Source organism: Melopsittacus undulatus, chromosome 21, assembly GCF_012275295.1.
Source record: "Melopsittacus undulatus isolate bMelUnd1 chromosome 21, bMelUnd1.mat.Z, whole genome shotgun sequence".
Lineage (NCBI taxonomy): Eukaryota > Metazoa > Chordata > Aves > Psittaciformes > Psittaculidae > Melopsittacus > Melopsittacus undulatus.
In genome coordinates, this window is record NC_047547.1 from 1,249,468 (window position 1) to 1,268,928 (window position 19,461).

The 19,461-nt window shown below is 56.8% G+C and overlaps 1 protein-coding gene across 2 annotated transcripts; it reads right to left on the reverse strand.

Annotated features, from left to right (window-relative positions):
• Window positions 1–9,430: 9,430 nt before the first annotated feature.
• On the reverse strand, window positions 9,431–19,042 carry SLC48A1 (solute carrier family 48 member 1). Of its 2 annotated transcripts, none has more exons than XM_034071469.1 (3): window positions 18,893–19,042; window positions 12,719–12,886; window positions 9,431–11,661 (listed from the first exon to the last, which is right to left on the reverse strand). In XM_034071469.1, the coding sequence occupies exons 1-3, from the start codon at window positions 19,029–19,031 to the stop codon at window positions 11,525–11,527; spliced, it is 444 nt and encodes a 147-aa protein (XP_033927360.1). In that variant the 5' UTR covers window positions 19,032–19,042; the 3' UTR covers window positions 9,431–11,524. The 2 variants fall into 2 exon arrangements, with proteins under 2 accessions (XP_033927360.1, XP_033927359.1); XM_034071468.1 differs by having other exon boundaries at window positions 18,866–19,042.
• Window positions 19,043–19,461: the final 419 nt, after the last annotated feature.

Consider the following 19,461-nt stretch of genomic DNA (forward strand, 5'->3'; position numbering starts at 1 on the left):
GGAATATGTTTCCACATCCCTCCATGGGCTTCTCTTGAGCATCCTTCATGCTGGGGGGGACGGGACCAAGTGAAAGGGAACCTCATATAAATCACTTCAGCCCCTTTCCCAGTGATGCTGGGATGCTCAAGGATGGGCTTGGAGCAGCTGCTCCAGTGGAAGGCATCCCTGCCCATGGCACGGGGTTGGAGCTGGAGGAGCTTTAAGCCCTTCCCAACCCAAACCATTCCCTGACCCCATGGTTTGAGAGAAGATGCCCAGAAACAGGTCGATACTGGGAGTGATGGGGATGGAACCCGGTGACTTCGGAGCATCAGCTCAGCCCATTCGGTCACAGCAGTGCCGAGCATCAGATGCTGCTGCTGTGGGCAGACAATGGATCCCAGGGGCTGGGGGGGAACAAAGGCAAGAGGGAAAACTCCCCCAGGGAGAGCAGGATTTGGGCTGGATCCAGAGCCCTCTGATCCTGCTCAGCACTGCCAAGGCCTGGGGAGCTGCCAGTTAACACCAGCTGAGGCCCAGGCCTCGTGCTTTGCCTTTCTGTTCTTGTTCATCTTTTTTCTTGTTTTCCTTCCTTTTTACCCCTTTTTTGTCTCATTTTCCTTTAGCTTTTTCCTCTAGGAATAGCTCAGTTGAATTGCACCTGAGCACGGCTTTGGCCATGGAAGTGAAGCTGGGGATGGTGCTGATAGCCTTGAGCAGAGGGGGAGCACAAGGAGTTTGATGTGCAGGAAGGATCAGCTCAACACCCCAAAAGGCTTTTTTTTCCCCCAGATTTGGCTGTTTCATAGCAAAAAATGCATTTTTTTCCTTTAAATGTTTCCATTTCTTTCAGTGGATTTGTTTTGTGGGTTTTTTTTGGGGGAAGAATATAAAATATGGAGATTTCATGGGAAAGTCACACGTTCCCAAACCAGCATCAATAACGTGGCTTTTGCAGCTGGTTGGGCGTTTATAGCCCTTGTCTTGACAGAGTGAAGGATTCAGACCTTAACCATGCACATTGAAAGCAAAAAGCAACCTTGATTCCCTAAGGAGCAACCAGATGGAAGATCGGAATTCATCTGCCTCCATCCCCATCATCCGCCACCCTCACATCCATCTTTCCTGAGCAGTGATTTTGGGGTTAGGCAGGATATGTCCCCATTGCTTGGGTCTGATTTGAGCCCCAGGGCTCCTGTGGGGCCAGTGGGAAGAAGGGAATAGTGGAAAGAAGGTGAGGACACCACCAAACATGGGGACACAGCAAGGAGAACGGGAAGCACAGGGCTGAGGCTCACCAGAGCATCCCAGAAGCTCCTCAGATGGAAGCTGTTCCATGGGGCTGAGGTGGGAGACAAGGATTCTAAAGGAAAGGGGCTGAGGCTTCCCCTTAAACCACATCTTGGTCAGCCTGAGCCCAGTTCTGTCTCTGAGCCTGAAGATGCTCTTCAGGTCTTAGGGGTTAGATGGGGTCTCTGCATTGATGCCCATGGGAGAAGAGCTTGGAATGCAGCTGGTGCTCCTCTAGCACAGGTTTGGGAAGGGGACAGGAGGCTCCATCCTTTGGAATGGGTTGAACCCTGGTACAACAGAGCTGCAGAGCTGGGATAACACGTTCCATGTGCGAGCCTGGTGCTGCCCATCCCATCACCGGCATGGGCAAGAACCGGAGCATCCCTGGGCACCAAACCCGAGGCAAAGGGGCTTTAATTCGGGCTTTTTCTGTTGCAACCTCCCCTCCTTTGTTCGAAAGGGCCCAACGAGGCTCTTTGCTGCCTCTTGACAACGGCAAAGGAGGAGACCGCACATGAAAGGAGCCGGGAACAGCGGCTGGAGGCTGGGGAAGCGGCTTCGCCTTCCCAGGTTTTTCCAGTTACCGGAGTGGAAACATGTGTGGTGCGAAGAGGAATGCGGAGCATCCGCTGCAGCGTGTGGTTGCTGCGGCAACCGCAGGGAATGCGGGCTCCGGGCCGGGGGGGGGCACCGCGCAGGGCCTCGGCTGGCAATGGGAGCTGGAGCACTGCGGGGGCCTTTGATCCCTGCGCCCGCAGCGGTGATGGATGGGCTCGGGAATCATTTCCTTGTCCAAGTGACCTCATGGGCCTGGAACTCGCGGAGCTCCTTAAGGAATAAAAGATGTTCCCCCCCCCCCCCTGCACACACACGCGTGTAGTGAAGGGGCTGGCACTGGTGTTACTGGTGAGGGTGGGAGGTGGGGGCTTTTCTGGGGTGATTTGTGGCTGCTTTGGAGAGGAGGAGTGGGATGGGGGGTGGGAGGGAGGGAGGGTGGGATGAAGGAAGGGATGGAGGGAGGGATGGAGGGATGGAGGGAGGGAGAGATGCAGGGATGGAGGGATGAAGGGATGGGGAGGGATGGAGGGATGGAGGGAGGGAGAGATGCAGGGATGGAGGGATGAAGGGATGGGGAGGGATGGAGGCAGGGAGGGAGGGAGGCAGGGATGCAGGGATGGAGCAGTGGAGGGAGGGATGAAAGGAGGGATGAAGGGATAGAGGGATAGGGAGATGGAGGGATAGGGAGATGGAGGGATGGAAGCAGGGAGGGAAGGGAAGGAGGAAAGGAAAAAAGGTTGGAAGGAGGGAGGAAGGAAGAGATGAAGGACAAAGATGGAGTGACAGAGATGGAGGGACTGAGGGATGCAGGGAGGGATGAAGGGACACCCCAGTGCCGCCTGCGGATGCCAACCACCACCCCTCGCTGCCGACCATCCTGTTCCAGTTAATTCCTCCATGTGAAAGCTGCACTGGGATTTCTCCCCCCCCCCCTTTTCCTCCCCATCTGTTTCCATCTGGCCATCAAAGGAGCAAAATCCATCTTGTGGTCCCTGCTGCCAAGAGCCTCCCCACAACCCGCTGCATTCCCAGCCCCAGCCCTGGTGCGGCTGGAGCCGGGGCTCGGGATGGGCTCATCCCTGGGGAGAGCAGCCGGGATGAGCCCTGCTCCAGGCTCCGGAGCTGTGGCTGGAGGGACCAGGCTCTGCCCTTGGCTGTGCATCAGTTCCCCCCCTTCTCCTGGACCTGCTTTGCTGCTGGTGATGAAGAGCAGCACAAATGGTTCTGTTCCCATTTACTCCGGCTTTGTCCTCCAAGGGACCCAGCACTTTACAAGGCCCATGTAGGGCATGGAGCTACCCAGGTAATCACAGAATCCAGGCTGGAAAAGGCCTCTGAGCTCATCAGTTCCAACCATTCCGAGGCCACCACTACCCCATGGCACTGAGGGGTACACGGTGTGTGAGCACCAGCAGGGATGGTGATGCCAGCCCTGCCCTGGGCAGCCTGTTCCAATGCTGAGCACCCTCTGGGGCAGGAATTGTTCCTCAGCTCCATCTAAACCTGCCCTGGTGCAGCTTGAGGCCGGTTCCTCTTGTCCCATCCTTTGGGAGCAGAGCCCAGCCCCTCCTGGCTCCATCCTCCTGTCCTGCATCAGGAGCCATCAGGTCCCCCCTGAGCCTTCTCTTGTGCTCCAGGCCATGAGCAGCATCCCAAGGCCTGGGGTCAGTGACTCACTGTCAGCTGGAGCAGGGATCCATGGCTCCGGCTGGAGGAGCAGGAAGCATCTCCCCATCAGCAGCTGAGTCACATCCAGGAGATGCTGCAGTCCCTGCGGTGGGGAAGGGAAAGCAAACGTCTGCTCCAAGGGCTTTCCATGGCTCAATGCCCTCTGAAGGTGCAGACGTTCCCATCCCCCTGCAAAGGCCTCAGAGCCTCCCCTGCACCCATGGACCCCACAGAAGCTGTGTCTGGAGCTCACCAGAGGAAACCCAGTCCCTCTGATTTCACAATCTGCTCCATCCAAACCCATCCCTGCCTTTTCCTGACCCTTGGAATGTCTCATCTGTGCGTCACCCTGTGCCCATCCCTCCGGTTCAGGCTCAGCTCTTCCAGCATCCAACTTGTGGTTCCACATCCACAAGAGCATCCAACCTCTTGCAGCTCTAAGTCCATTCCCACACATCCACAGCTGCCTCATCCACCCTTTCCCCTCTATCTACCATGCACTTTGCTGTCCCATTGCCATCCCTTCCCTTTCCCTTCCATGATCCTGATATCCCAAGGAAGCCAAAAGCTGGCTCTCAACATGGTTTCTGCTTTCACATCTCTTCAAGGAGGTGTTGGAAGGGCACAGCTGGGTTTGCCCTGGGAGAACCATGCCTGAGAGCATCTTTCCATGATGGAAGGAGGTACCAAAGTGTTCCAGTCCCTTGTGCTCCTGCTCACAGGGAACCCAGCAGGGATCCAGCTTCAGGAACTGGGATGGGAGTGAAAACAGGGGGGGAAATGTGGGGTTTTATCCAGGCTGGTCCCATCCCGGGAAGCACAAAGGGATGTGATGGAGCACACCCGTTCCATAGCAGCTGTGGATAGGGCCACAGAAGCACAGAGCAGATGATGATGATGCACAGCCCAAAGCCAACTGAGCTCTGTGTGTGTGACTCAGTTCCCTGCATCACCTCCCTTCATGCCATGGGATGCAGGAGGAAGGGGTCCTGGATCAGCCAATGTGATTGTCTCCATCTGCATTGAGCATCCACATTCATTTGAGGGGGACCACTCCAAGCACAGGCACCTTGGAGTAAATCCCATTCCCAGCAGGTCACTTCCCACAGGTCCATGCTCGGCAGAGCACCATTAGGAGCAACCAGCACTGGGGTGGGATGAGAGAGGACAGGATGGGGCCCTTGGTCACCCCCAGACCCTTCAGTATCCCCCTCCAGCACCATTCCCTGGGCTGTTACCAACAAAGGGGCAGACCCACCAAGCCCCAAGCCTGGTAAAGAAGGACCAGCGGCTCTGTCTCCATCCCAAAGAGCTCCAAACCCCTTTAAACTGCCTATGGAAAACCCCTTTCAGCTCCAAGCCACCGGCATCCCAATGGGATGGATGCCCCATGGATGTCCCCTGCTCCTCACAACCACCCGGTGCAATGAGCCCCCCAGCTCACCCCATTGGGGCATCTCCCAAAGGGAAGAACACATCTCTCCCATTGCTGTTTTCCACCCTCTGCTCCCTCCCGGAGCTGACACCATTCCCAGCCCCACAGCACATGTGGGAGGACCCTGGAAGCCTTCAAAGCCCTGTCTGGGGAGAGACGAAAGGGTCGGTTCAACTCCTGGCTGCAGATGAAAGGAAACTCTCCCCTCGGCGCCTGGAATGAGTTCCTGGTGCTTTGGAGCTGGGGTTGAGGCCCATTTCCTGAGCTCCATGGCAGGAGCTTTCATTTCCAGAGGGACTTTGCTCCCTATCCATGGGGCTGCCACGGGAGCAGATGGACGAAGCCTCCCGAGCATCCTTGAGCATCCTCCTTGCTCCTGGGAGGATGCAGGAGGAGCAGCCTGGATGCTCCAGCACCTGATGCTGGTGCTCACATCCCCTATGTCCCCAAAGGGAACGGGTCCTGGCACAGCTCAGGGGGTGACAGAGCCATGGGTGGGATGGGGGTGAGGAGAAGGGGGGGGTCAGCTCCAAGCAGAGCCCAGGGCCGGGCGGATGCAAGGGACAGATTTAACTCATTTGGCCAAAGGAAATTCCCTTTGGATAAAATCCCGTTTGATCTCCTGGGAAAGGGGGGGGGGGGGGGGGGGGGGGGGGGGCAGGATTGGGTTTCTCTCCAACTGTTGGGCTTTATTGGGCTTAATGCATCCAAAGGGAGATGGAAAGGAGGGAAAGGCAAGGGCAGGAGCTTCAAGGCCACCACTTCCAGGGGGTTGTGGTGAAGCTCCTCCAGGGCTATGGGGCCACAGAGCCACCAACATCCTGGGGTGCACCCATGTGCTGGGATGGGGTCCCTGAGCTGGGCCAATGGGGACCAAATGGGCTCCTGAGCAACATGGAGAGGTCCGGATGCAGCCCCATGGATGGGGTGAGCCTCTGCTGCCCTCTTGCAGGGAGGACATCCCAGTATTCCCAACCTGCATCCCGGGTGGAGCTGCTTCCCAACCACTGATCCCATCTTCCCCAGGGTGGGAAAACAAGGAGGAGGAGGAGGATGCATCAGCACCGTGGGCTTTGTGGTGCCCATCCCAAACTGTGCACATCCCAAAGCAGCTCCTTCCAGCACTGGGGATATGGGGAGGGAATGTCTGATCCTGGAGGCCTCTGGAGCTCTCACTTCACGATTCCCAGTGTAATTCCTGCTCCAAAGGGCTTTAAATGCCCTGAACTGTGCCAAGAAACCAAGGCCCAAGAGAGCAGATCCTGGCACATCCAGCTTGGAGTGAACGGGATCTGGGGGAGGATCTCCCACCCCAGTGCTTGCAGGGGTGGAAGGACACCAATTCCAGTGCCTTTGGGCTGCAGACCCTGCCCTGGTCCCCTCTTGCCTCCCTAAGCCCTTTTGTCTTTGCTCTTCCATCCTGCCTTAGGGATGGGTAAATGACCAGAGGCCTCCATCCAGCTCCATGGGACCTCCACATGGGTCCTGGTACCAGGACCATCACTCACCCCTTTGCCTTGGCTCCTTTTGGCTCCCCATCAACCCCCTCCATAACTATTGTCTCCAAGGCTCTTCCCGGCTCCTCCGCTTCCCATTTTCAGGCTCCTTGTTCCATATTGGAACCAGATTGAAGCTTTTCACTCGCTTGGTTGTTTTCCAAGCTCAAACATAGCCTAAAAATAACCATTCCCAGTGTGTGATGCTCAACCCCCTCCTCGCACCGCGGCTGCATCCCAGCTCCGGCTCCGTATCCCAACGCTCCAACAGCTCCATTGGGGGCTTTAATCCCCCTTCTTTACCACAACCCATCTCTCCTGCTGGCCTGTGAGAATTCCCTTGGGATGAGCATCACCATGGCAGCACTTAGGTGATGACCTTCATGTCCATGAGGACAGCACCCATCCAGCATTGGGAGCAAGGGGACACCTTTGGGCTCCAGCAAAGAGGTCTTGGGCAGGGATATGCTCCTCATAGGCAGCTTTTCCTGTCCTCTCCACCCCATCCAGACACTGAGGAATGGGGCCGGATGCTGGGATGCATCCATTGGAGCACATGGCTCCATCCTGCTCCCAGCTGGATGAGACCCATTGGGATGGGAGGGGGGGAATGGACGACATTCCCAAGGGAACATGGACAGGGCAGACCTTTGGGCTTCCTGCTGCTCCCTCCAAGCGCTGTGCTCCCAGTGCTTGGCCCATCCATGGTCACACCAAGGATGCCTGAAGGCCTCTTTGCCCCTGGACACCCCAAGCACAGCTTGGATCCCACTTCGAGACCCATGGACCCCCCTTCCCAGCACTGAGGATGCACATGGAGCAGCCCCAGCTGCAGCACCGAAGCCTTTGAACGGCTGCTTCCTCCCTGCCCACATCTTGAGAGCACATTTGCTCCAATGCAAAAAACCTGGAGTTTTCCCTTTGAATCCAAGTGTTCCTGAGGCAGGAAGGTGGGATCAGGGCCACCGGGGGGGGGGGCAAGCAGCAGACATGAGCCAAGAGCCCATCAAAGCTGTTGGAGACCCGCACTTGGAATGGTTTGGGTTGGAAAGGATGCTGAATTCATCCCATGCCATGGAACACCTCACACCAGACCCTGTCACCCTGTCCCAGAGGTGTGATGCAGACAGAGCTTGGCTTTGCTCCGTTCCCATTCCAAAGGTCTTCTGCAAGCCCCGTAGGTGCCAGATCCAGCAGATGCTGCCTGAGTCCTGAGGACTTCCTTATGCTGCCAAGTGCCAGTGATAGGAACACTCCTGCTCCTCTGTCATGGTGAAAAGGGGGCATCTGCAGGAGGAAAGTGCTGCTGGATGGGGATGGGAATGCCTGGGAATGGCGCTGGGATCAGCATGGCTTTGGGGAGCAGCAGGTAGGGAAGGACGGAGCCGAGTCCATCACCTTAACGTGGAGAGGGGCTCCAGCCCTCGCAGCACCTCCTCCGGACCCACATCCCAGTGATGAGGATGCGGGATGAAGATGCTGCTCCTTGAGGCCCCAACCGCAGCCATGGCTGAGCCACTGCTGCCCTCTGCTGGCTCCATCCTGCCCTGCACCCATGGGTGCTCCAGGCCGTGGTTGGGGGGGGCTCAGCCCCATCTCCCCCATCCCTCCCTCTCATCCTGCTGCCAAAGGAGCTGCTTTGGGATGGGGGGTCCCTTTATTGCCCCCTTATCCCTCCGAGCCCCTTCGCTGTCAGTGGCCACTGGTGCGGTCACGGTTGGAGCTGGCTTTGGAGCTGGTCCGTGCTCCCCAGCACAGCACGGGGCCTTGGCAGCATCCCTCCTGCGGGAGCGGCATCAAAGGGAGACGCCATCCCAACACTTCCCAAATGCATTCCAAATGTTCCCATGGCTGCGCTGCAGGAAGCAGATGATGGGGATGATGTGAGGCCTCAGCACGGGGCAGGACTGGGATGGGGAGAGGAGCCCGAGGGCTCCCCCAGTGCAGGGAGGGTGGGGATGAAGGCTCTGCACCAGCAGCAGCCCCCACTGGAGCCCACAGCACCCCCGGGTGGGAGCAGAGCTCCCCAGTGAGCTCCGGTCAATGGCTTCAGGCATTGCTTTGCCTTTCCCCTTCCTGCTCAGCTTCCAATGCGGGAATAGGGCATCTCCATGTGGGATGGGGCATCTCCATGTGGGATGGGGCATCTCCATGCAGGATGGGGCATCTCCATGTGGGAATGGGGCATCTCCATGCAGGAATGGGGCATCTCCATGCGGGAATGGGGCATCTCCATGCAGGAATGGGGCATCTCCATGCGGGATGGGGCATCTCCATGTGGGATGGGGCATCTCCATGCAGAATGGGGCATCTCCATGTGGGATGGGGCATCTCCATGCAGGAATGGGGCATCTCCATGCGGGAATGGGCATCTCCATGTGGGATGGAGTATCTCCATGTGGGAATGGGCATCTCCATGTGGGAATGGGCATCTCCATGCAGGGCCTCCTCCAAACCCGCTGCTCCATGGTGGGTTTCTCCACCAAGGAGATGCTCACAGTGCAGCAGGAGGCTGGGCAATGCTTACTCCCACCTGGAGATGGCAAGAGCCAATGCACCAGCTCCATAGGTTTAAGGCTGCTTAGGTACCACCTTAGGTACCACTACCCCTTGGCCCATCACCTTGCAGAGGAATGACCCTGCCCTTTCCGAGGTGGGCTCCAAGCTCCCACTGCACCCAATGGGCCCCAAAATCCCACAGGGAAGGTGCCCATAGGATACCACATCTCTTTCCCTGCATCCCTTTGGAAACTGATGCTTCATCCAAACACATGGAATGGTTTAGGATGGAAAGGAGCTGAAAGCTCCTCCAGTTCCAAGCCCTTGCCATGGGCAGGGACACCTTCCACTAGAGCAGCCCCATCCAACCTGGCCTTGAGCACTGCCAAGGATGGACACCTCCACATTCCAATGGATGCAGCCTGGATGAAGTGTTCCACACCAGGGAGAAGAGCTGGAATATCACATCCTGACAGGGAAAAACCACTCCAGAGCCAGGTTTGGTGAGAAAGAGACTGTATTCCTGCTCGTACTGGGGTGCCACAGACAAGTTCTAGTGTGGTTTAGTACAAGGAGACACTGGGATACACACTCCTGACCCGCACCCCCGTGACCAGAGCATCCCACCACAGCAGCAAGCGTGCAAAGGAAGCAGAAACCATGTAAAAATAGATTATGTATTTACAGACCCCAAAGGCCAGCTGGAATTCCAGAGTTAACCCATTGGAGAAGGGAGAATCCCAAGAGCTGTTCATAGGCAAGGGTACAGCCACAGGAATACACTTTAAACCCCTCTGGGAGAAGGGGATTTAGGGCAAGTTCCCCCAAGAAAGGAGCTGTTGAGGTGCTACATGATGCCAGATGGGAGGTTTCGGGATGCACTGGGAATCCTGCATCCCAAGGACACCAGAGCCCAGTTTCCAGCACAGCCACAGTGATGCTGGTTCAGTGACACAACCAATGCTAAAGCCACTCACCAGCTCCACAGCTTTGGGCAGAGGGGGATGAGCAGCTCCATCCCTGAGCCCATCCCTCTGCATCCAGGCTGCAGCAGAGAGGGAGGCTTTAGAACTGAAAAGCCTCAGTGTTGGCATCCCTTCACATCCCAGCCTTTGCCTGGCTCCCCTTGGCTTACCCACTGACCCAATCCATCTCCTTGAGGACCCTCCTAGCCAAGAGACAGGAGAACAGGATCAAGATGCGCTGCTGACACCTCCATCATCCCCTCAACAGCTCCACTGAGCTGGCTTGGACCATTCCCACACCCCCAGGCAAATGGGGACCAGTGAAGGTGAGGATGGAGCCTGTGAGTGTGCAGAGGGATTCAAACACCCCTCAGCTGGAGCACACCCCGAGGACAACCCAACAGGGCCTTCCATTCACCCCCTCTTGTCACACCCCCTGAGCAGGTCCCATCACCATGGGGCACTTCCAGCACCCACCTTGTTCATCTCCCATTGGTCTGCAAGGGAAGGGGCTTCTCCTGCCTGTCCTCACCTTCCTCTATGGAATTCTCCCTGAAAACCACCATTCCCAGTTCCAGCACCATCACCCCAGCATCAGCCCAGCCTGGATGGGCCAGAGGAGCAGGCTCTGAGGATGTAAAGGGAGCAAATCCACAGGGATAAAGAGCTCACCAAGCCCATTGGGGTTTAGGCTGCCAGGGCAGTGGCCCACAGGGCTGAGCTGCAGGGATGCAGCACTCATGGCCTGATGCTTCCAAGCCTAACTCACTGCACAAGAGCAATCCATCCGTGGCTGTGGTGCTGAGGTGTGCTGGAAGCTGGCTCCGGAGCCCTTCCTTGGTGCTGAGCACCACGATCCTCCCCTCTCCCATCCTGCTACAGGGCAAGGAAGGAAAGCAAAGCAAAGCAAAGAGAGGTTTTTGTCCTTAAGCACAATCACATATCTGAGAGCTGGGGGTGACATCTTGCACCCAAGCACCTCATTCCAAATGCTACACACCCGAGTGTTCCCAATGCCCTGAACATTCCCTTTTAAAATGATCCTGGAGCAGCCAGAAACAGCATTGCCCATCTCTGACAGAGCCTTGGTGCTTCTCTGCTGCTGGCCCAGCCCTTTGGGCTCACCCAGACCACAGCAACGAGCTGCCCTTGCCTACAATGTGTGAGAAGAGAGGCACAAAAGGGACCTCCCCATCTCTCCCATTCTCTTGGAAGGGCAGAGCAGTGCAGAAGGAGCTGGAATCACACAGCAGGGTGCTGGGGCACCCACCTGAAGCACGCTGGTGATGCACCCATGAGGACAAGGTGTGGGTGCTGCAGCCATGAGGTATGAACCTAGAGCTCCAGGGCAGTGCAAAGAGGGGATGGAGACCTGCTGTGATGGAGCACAAAGAGTCTCTCCCTTCCCCACCAGACCCAGGCACTCCATGGAGCTCACAGCTGGATGGACATCATCAACCACGCTTGCAATGGTGGAGTTAAAGCAATGGGGGAAAACCCCCTCCTGCAGACAGACAAAGCAAGGGGAAGGGGGGGAGAGCTCCTCCTCTGCCTCTCGAGCATCTCCTGCCTCGTGGGGGGCACCTCAAAGCTCCAGCACCTTCAGACAAGCTTTGGAAGTCCAAGTGTTAGAAGTCACTGAGGATACTGATGTCCGCGAACTCATTGCGGTAGCGGTGAGCATACAGGGTGAGCAGGAAGGCCCATTTCAAGGCCATGAAACTCCACACAGAGGACAGGTAGTAGCTTTTGGGATCAGTCAGGGCTAGGAGAGAAAAGGAGAGAGATCCAGGTTAAAATCCCTTGTGCAGGAAGAACCCAGCTCAGCCCCCAGGAGCCAAAGATACCCCAACCTCAGTACATCCCACTCCCCAACCTCAGTACATCCCACTCATTCCAAGCCCCGGTCCTGAGCATTCCAGACATGACCAAGCTCATGTAGATGCTGTTTCTCCCCCAGATGAGGGTTTTCCCTAAAATACCTCAATATCCCTAAAAAAACCCTCAATTTCCCTAAAAACCCCACAAATTTCCCCCGAAACAGTTTTTCGTGTCTCCAAGGAAGGTGATGGAAAGACTGGCTTTTCCCTTTCCATGTGTGTTTCTAAGGACCCCATAGGAGTGTTTTCATGCCCTTGCACAAGGCTGCAGCACTCCAGTCTCTGTAGGGAGTGTATGTGGGCTAAGCCAAGGGCTCTCAGTGGGTTATGACCTGACACAGCTTGTCCCCCCCCCATGACTACACCATCACCAGGGCTCTCGGTGGCTCGCAGCCCAGATGCAGCAAGCAACAAAGAGCCAGGCTCTAAAACCAACACCCCCCAAGCCTGCTCTTTGCTCTATGGCCAAGCAAACCCCAGGAGGAATTAACTGGAACCTTCCTTGGATAATGGGGAGGGATTTATAGCAGCATAGCTTTAGATGCTGACCGAGCATCCAAGGCATTTCCCCCCCCCCCCCCCCCCGATGCTTCCTGTTTGGAGTTTACCATCCTCACCCACCTGCTTTATGGGTGAAGAGCACCCCCTTTGGCATAGGAATGAGAACATTCCAGTTCCTATAGGAAACAAAGCTGGGAAACAAGGACTGCCTCCCAGCAACCTCTAGCCCAGGCCTAGCAAGGCAGCTCCTATGTTAGAAGATGCCCTAAGGCACACGGTGGGTAGCAGAACTGATCTTGTGTCATTGGGATATCACAAGAGGTAAGGGAAACGCAGGTGCATCCTTGCAGGCTCTTCACACCTCTCAGAGGGATGGCAGCAGCACCCCCAGCTCTGGTCCTTCCAACCCCATCCCAGCTCCTGCTCCAACGCAGCACTTACACTGGTGCTTGGTGATGGCCAGGACAAGGAAGGTGCAGAATCCCACCAGGGAGAGGGCTGAGAAGAGGATGCCAATGAAGAGGAAGAACCTCAGCCCTTTTAACCAGGTCCTCCAGTAATCCTGCACATACATCACATGCGTGATCAGGGCCCAGAGCGCCAGAACACCTGATCGAACAGATAGTGAGAGCAGTCAGTATGGGCAGCACATACACAGCATATACATATACACAGCAATACACAGCCCACAGATCCCACTGGGAATAGCAAGGAACGCTAAGGATTTGTGGTCACCCCCACACACACAAAGAGAGGGAAGTGGCAGGATAAATCCCTCTTCTTCTGCACAGGGTTGAGGTCCAGGTCTTGGTTACAGCTGGCCCAGGGAGGGCTTCACCTCAATCCTTATGGAATCCCAGCCTGGTTGAAGCTTAAAGCTCCTCCAGCTCCAACCCCTGCCACAGGCAGGGACCCTTCCACTGGAGCAGCTGCTCCAAGCCCTGTGTCCAACCTGAGCACTGCCAGGGATGGGGCAGCCACAGCTTCTCCCTTCAACCCCTTCCATGGTCCCAGCACGCTCATGGGGAAGAACTTCCCAAGATCCCATCAACTCTTCCCTCTCCCACCTGGAGTTGTTCCTCCTCATCCCATCCCTGCCTCCCTCATCCCAAGCCCCTCTCCAGGTTCCCTGCAGCCCCTTCAGGCCCTGGAGCTGCTCTCAGCTCTCCCCTTCCCTTGTCCAGGTGCCCCAGCCCAGCTCCAGCCCTCAGCATCCCCATGGCCTCCTCTGGATTGGCTCCAAGAGCTCCACATCCCTCTTCCAGAGCAATTTCCCTCAGGAACATGCTGCCTCCTTCTCTCCTCTTGTTCCAAACCCGGCTCCCTCCTTCCCCACACTTCACAAAGACAATTACCAGAGCCTCTCCAAGCAAGAACTGTCTGTTCACATGCTTAAAGCCTGTCAAAGCCTTCAGAACCCACCAGCACAAGCCTGCCTGTCATTCCCCATTACACAACCCCAAGTACAAGCAGCAGCAAGGCCAATTATAGCACGTGAAGTCGCAGTGTGACTAAAGCTCCTTGAAGGCTTTACCTCGACCTAGAGGCAGAGCCAAAGGAAGCAAACCCAGCTTTGCCCATCCAGCTCAACAGTGAGGCCAGCCCCAAGCTCCTCTCGTTCTGGATAGGGTCACTGTGCACAGTGCTTCCCATGAGAGCACAGAGGAGCTGATAGAGGAGAGGGTTGAGCTCCCCAGCAGCTTCCAGCTCCTTCCCAGCTGGAATCCAGCTCCAGATCCAGTTGAATACACACAGAGTGGATTGGAGGCTTGATGGGAGCACCTGGCAATGGGGTTTGCCCCTTCAGTGTCTTGGGAGGGAGCAAAGGGAGCTGAAATAGCCACAAGGGTGGCTCAGGAAGGCAACAGAAGCACTCAGAAGGCACTGAAAGCCCAAGGGTACAGTGCTGACACCCAGCACACAATGCAGAATGAGGCCATGGCTTGGGCTCAGTGTGTTTTCCAGCTCCAGGCACCCAGGATTACCCCCCAGCCCCAGACACTGCTCCCCATGGCAGGGCTGGGGCTCACCCTGTGCTGCTCTGAGTGCCTTGGCACAACCCCTGCCCCAGGGTCAGCAGAGGAGCTGATGCCTCAGCACCTCCCAACCACGTCCCTGCCTGCACCTGCCCTTCCAGCTCCTGCTCCAGCCCCAGAAATGGGGAACTGGGGGGTTTAAGTCAGCACAAGAACCTGCTTCTCCTCCCAGATGATTCAGCACAAATCCTGTCCAAGTGCTGAGTCAGCTGCTTTCCCTTCCACCCCAAAGCTCCCCATTGGGAGAGCAGAGGCAGCACGTGAGGGGGGGCATTGATCTTCCTGGCCTGATCCTGCCCTTTGCCCCGCTCCTGACACAGCACTGGAAGGGAAGGCACTTGGTGAAGTGTGGTGCTGGATTAACTGCCTCACCCCATGAGGAAGCACAAAGAGCTGCTCACACAGCAGATTAGGGGCATCCTTTTACAGGCAGCTCAGCCCCATAACTGCCTCACCCCATGGCAGAGGGGAAGGAGCCTCCTCCAGCTCCAGGCACCAGGACTGGCTTTCCTCATTGCTTACCCTGCTTGGGAGATACTCAAGGGGGCACCTGAAGCCCATCAAGGAAGCAAGAGCTGCAAAAGGGAGTAAAAGCATCCTCTGGATGCTGGCAAAGGCATGGGAGCAGCTGGGGCATCCCAAGCTGTTGGAATCTATGTGCTAAATACAGTTATCACTAACAAACACTGCAAGAGATGGAAAAGCCTCTTTAAGCTACTGCTTCTTCACACAGGAGGAGGAACCCCCCCCGTTTCTCTCAGACTCCTAAGGAAAAGGGTGGGATGGAGCATGGGATTCCCATTGAACGCAACTGCGACACTCGGGAAAGGAAAACTCCCCTCTATGGACCAAGAGGACACATTTGATTGTCCCGTTTTACAGCAAAGCCTTTCCTTAAGGACAGGAGACACTGAAAACCACACCAGGAGTTTCAGTTCACAGCCAGGCTCTTTGGGAGACCTGGAGAGCAAAAGGTTGGACACAAAGCCAGGGGCAGGTTTCAGCCCCACAGCTCCCAAACCGGGTTTAAAGCCGGTTTAACCGGCCTAGGAAATGCAAGGTGATCATTCCCAGCCTTCAATGAGGCATTAACTGCAGGAGCTTCAGGTTTCCTTCCCCCCTAAACCTCCTCCTCCTTTGCATTCATACACAACAGGCAAACCCTGAACCCTCTCCTCCGCTCCAGGGACATTCCTGCTTCCAACAACATCCCAAACCCCACGTCAGGGCTGCACTGAGCCGCAAAGAGGACACAATCGAGGGATTTCCGACGGGGAGCAACGGGAAAGGGGCCTTGAAATCAAACCCTGCTTATCCCGAGGACACAGAGCTCCAGGAAAAGGAAACAGCCCCCGGCCATCTGGAACAACAGCGCAGGGAGCAGGGGGTTTGTTGGCTCCAGCCAACAGGTACTTGGAGAGGACGAATTCCGACTGAAAAGCCCCCAAAATGAAGCTGACGGCATCCTTGGAACCACTTGAAACAAGCTCTGCGAGTTCAAAAGCTGCAACCTGGGAAGGAAAAACCCCTCCTATGTAAATACTGCCCCGAGCCCCCTTTGAAAGCTGGGCAGAGCGAAGCCAAACCTTCCCCTTCTGCAAACAGCAACCCTGGCAAACACAATGGGGTTGCTCAGCACCCCCCGTGCCTTGCTCCTCACCCCAGCTGCATTGCAGAGCTGAGCTCAGGACATTGTGTTTAGGAACGGAGGCCAAAAAGCAGCCCATCAACAACAGTGAATGCTCCCAATGTGTGTTGATGGTGGCAGAGGAGGATGGAAACAACGGGAGGTTCAAAAGGAGAAGGTCCAGGCAAAGCTGCTTGGAAAACATGGAATCCATAGGGATTGGCGGGAGACCCATTGGGATGCACACGTGTGAGGAGGAGGCTGTTGCTGGGACAGACACGAGGGGACAGGCTTGAGCTGCTCCGTGCCTCTGTTATCCACGGTCCAGATGGAGCCAGCATCACATTTTCCAGCAGGACTCATCCTCTCCTCCCATTAAATCACCATTAAGCACAAGCCAAGAGCAACTTCTCCTTTTCCCTCCCTCCTTAACGACAACAGGGGCCGAGCCGTCAGCAAACAACATGTAGTACTCCCTATGCAAACCGAAGCACTTTTAACTGCTTTCACCCCTACCTACAAGGCTTTTGGCCACAGTATTCCAGCCTGGATGGGGAACAAACCCATCTGCATCAATAGCTCTACTACATGTAGTTACCAGCCTTCAGGCAATCTCTGCCTGCAGCATAAAGGAGCTGCTTTTGCCTTCACTTACCAGGTATTTGCACAGTTTCAAGTGTCTGTAAGGCACAGTTTGTGCCTCAGCTCCTTTAACGCCTGCTCCATGGCACAGTCACGGAGCACAAGCTCCGAATCTTGCCACAGACATCTCGGAAGCAGCCACTAAAGTCTCTGTGGGTGGAAAACCAACCCCTCTCCTGCTATTCCATTGGAAAAGGAGGAGATGGCTCCAGCAGGACACTGAAAAGCACTCAGGAAAGGGCTGGATCCATCCTGAAAACAGCCAAGTGCTTTCTTTACTTGGATACTGCCTCTGGAGTGGCTGGCTTAGGAAAAGCAGCTCCTTGGAGGCAGTGAGGGAGCAGGTCCAAGATACAAAGAGCAATGAACAGCTCCGAATGGGAAGGCACCAAAGCAGCTGCTGGCTGCTCAGGAATGGCTTGCAGGGGTTGGGATTGGGCCACAGAGCCCCTCAGGTCAGCACTGGGCTGGGTGGTTCTGCTCCAAAGCAGGAAGCACATCCAAGGTGTGATCCCCAGATTCCCAAGTATACATGGCCAGAGGCACGGTCTGAGGATGAACAAGTGGCTTTTCCTATAGGCATTGTATGGAGGATGAACCAACCTGAAAGACTGGCAAGGGAGCTGGCTCAGCACCTTAAATCACAGGCTCCTAACTGAGGGTTTCACTTCCAGCCTCCTCTGTGGCTGTTTCCCCTTTAATCCTGAGCTAAGTCCTTACTTGAAAGGCCAGGAAATGTGGCAGAGCAAGGGTAAAGTCAGTGCAAGCAGCACAGGAGGGCAGATCTCACTGCAGCCATGGCAGGAAGGGCTCTCTAGAAGATAAGCAAGAGATGGAACTGATTGCAGAGGAAGACCCATCCTCCTAAGGCAACAGGAGTCAGCAGGAAATCCAATGGGTAAACAGCCTGGAACACACAGCCCTGGCAACCTAAAGGCAAGGCAACCGGAGCTGCAATCCCTCCCAGGTGATGGGTACAGCAGGAACAGCCTTCCCATGGGATGAGCACTCCCAGAGGAGGCTGGCACCATCAGAGATGGGTTAACATGGAACAGAGGGGCTGGTTCACCAGCCCAAGCTCTCTTCTGCCTTCAACCTGCAAGGCTCTCGGGTCACTTCTGGAAGCTTCTGCATGCAAAAGGCACCCAGGAGCCCAAATAACCCCTCTGTGTGCTGCAGGCATCAGTGCACCCAGCACAGGGGGTGGGTTTCCTACCACACATCAGGGTTATCCCAGGATAACAGGGAAGTAACCCAGTATAACAGGGAAGTAACCTAGGGTAACAGTGCAGTATCCCAGTATAACAGCACACTATCCCAGGATAACAATGCACTATCCCAGCACACAAACCTCCTCCACGCTGAGGTTTCCCCCTTTAGCTCTCACTTCAGAACCAAGCTCCCTGGGAGCAAGGAGAGGACCAAACGATTCCAGCTCCACCAGCTGCACGCTTACCCCCTGCAGGCGCCCGTTCCCTTTTCCCAATGGGATGAGCATCACATTCCTGGGTCCCACAGCACCCCAGTACCCACAGCTGTACCCCAATACCCGCAGCTGTACCCCAGTACCCACAGCTGTACCCCAATACCCACAGCTGCACCCCAATACCCGCAGCTGTACCCCAGTACCCACAGCTGCACCCCAGTACCCACAGCTGCACCCCAATACCCACAGCTGCACCCCAGTACCCACAGCTGTACCCCAATACCCACAGCTGCACCCCAGTACCCGCAGCTGCACCCCAATACCCACAGCTGCACCCCAGTACCCACAGCTGCACCCCAGTACTCACAGCTGCACCCCAATACCCACAGCTGCACCCCAGTACCCACAGCTGCACCCCAATACCCGCAGCTGTACCCCAATACCCGCAGCTGCACCCCAGTACCCACAGCTGCACCCCAATGCCTCTCAATACACCTTATCCCTAAGCACAAGGAATCCTGCTCCCGTATGGACCACGAAAGCCTCCCCCACAGCAGAGCATCCCTGACCCACATCCCTGACCCATACCCCCCCCATATCCCTGCCCCACATCCCTGACCCACCCCCCCCATATCCCTGCCCCACATCCCTGACCCACACCCCCCCATATCCCTGCCCCACACCCCCCCTCGCCTTAGCAGCCCCCAACCCCCCCCCAGCTCCAACCGCTGCCACAGCCTCGGGCCCCTTCCCCCTCCGCCTGCTCCAAGCCCCACACAGACCCCCCTCCAGCTCCCGGCGCACCGAGAGGCCAAGGCCCCCCCATTGCCCCCCATTGCCCCCGTCCCCTCCCGTACCCGAGACCCCCCCGTCCCCGTCCGTACCCGAGAGGCCTCCGGCCGCGGCCGTCGCCGGCTGCCTCAGCCCCGGGGCCAGGCTCCAGCAGCCGAACACCGACAGCCCGGCCACGGCCCCGGCCGCCGCGTAGGCCAAGCGCAGGCCGAGCGCCCGGCTCACCGCCATCGGAGCACAGCCGGCCCCGCCCCCGAGCCACGGCGCCCCCTGGCGGCCGGGAGGATACAGGGGAGGGGCGGGGAGAGGGAGAAGGGAGGGGAGATGGGGGCGCGGGGGGGACGGGGGAGGGTATGGGGGGTATGGGGATATAGGGGGGATATGGGGGGATAGGGGGATATAGGGACAATGGGATATGGGGGGATGTGGGGATATAGGGGACAATGGGACATGGGGGGACATGGGGGGACATAGGGGACAATTGGACATGGGGGGACATGGAGATACGGGAGGGACATGGAGGATATGGGGATATGGGGGGACATGGGGGGATATGGGGACAATGGGACATGGGGGGACATAGGGGACAATTGGACATGGGGGGACATGAGGATATAGGGGGAGACATGGGGGATATGGGGATATGGGGACAGTGGCACAT

Bases quoted from the DNA above. Each gene is read 5' to 3' on its own strand.
- SLC48A1 (XM_034071468.1), bottom strand. From the start codon at position 19,031: ATGGCGGTGAGCCGGGCGCTCGGCCTGCGCTTGGCCTACGCGGCGGCC. The intron at 12,887-18,865 runs GTACGGGAGGGG...CTGTTCGATCAG, and splicing joins CGGGGACGGGGGGGTCTCGG to GTGTTCTGGCGCTCTGGGCC. The intron at 11,662-12,718 runs GTAAGTGCTGCG...TTTCTCTCCTAG, and splicing joins GGCCATCACCAAGCACCAGT to CCCTGACTGATCCCAAAAGC.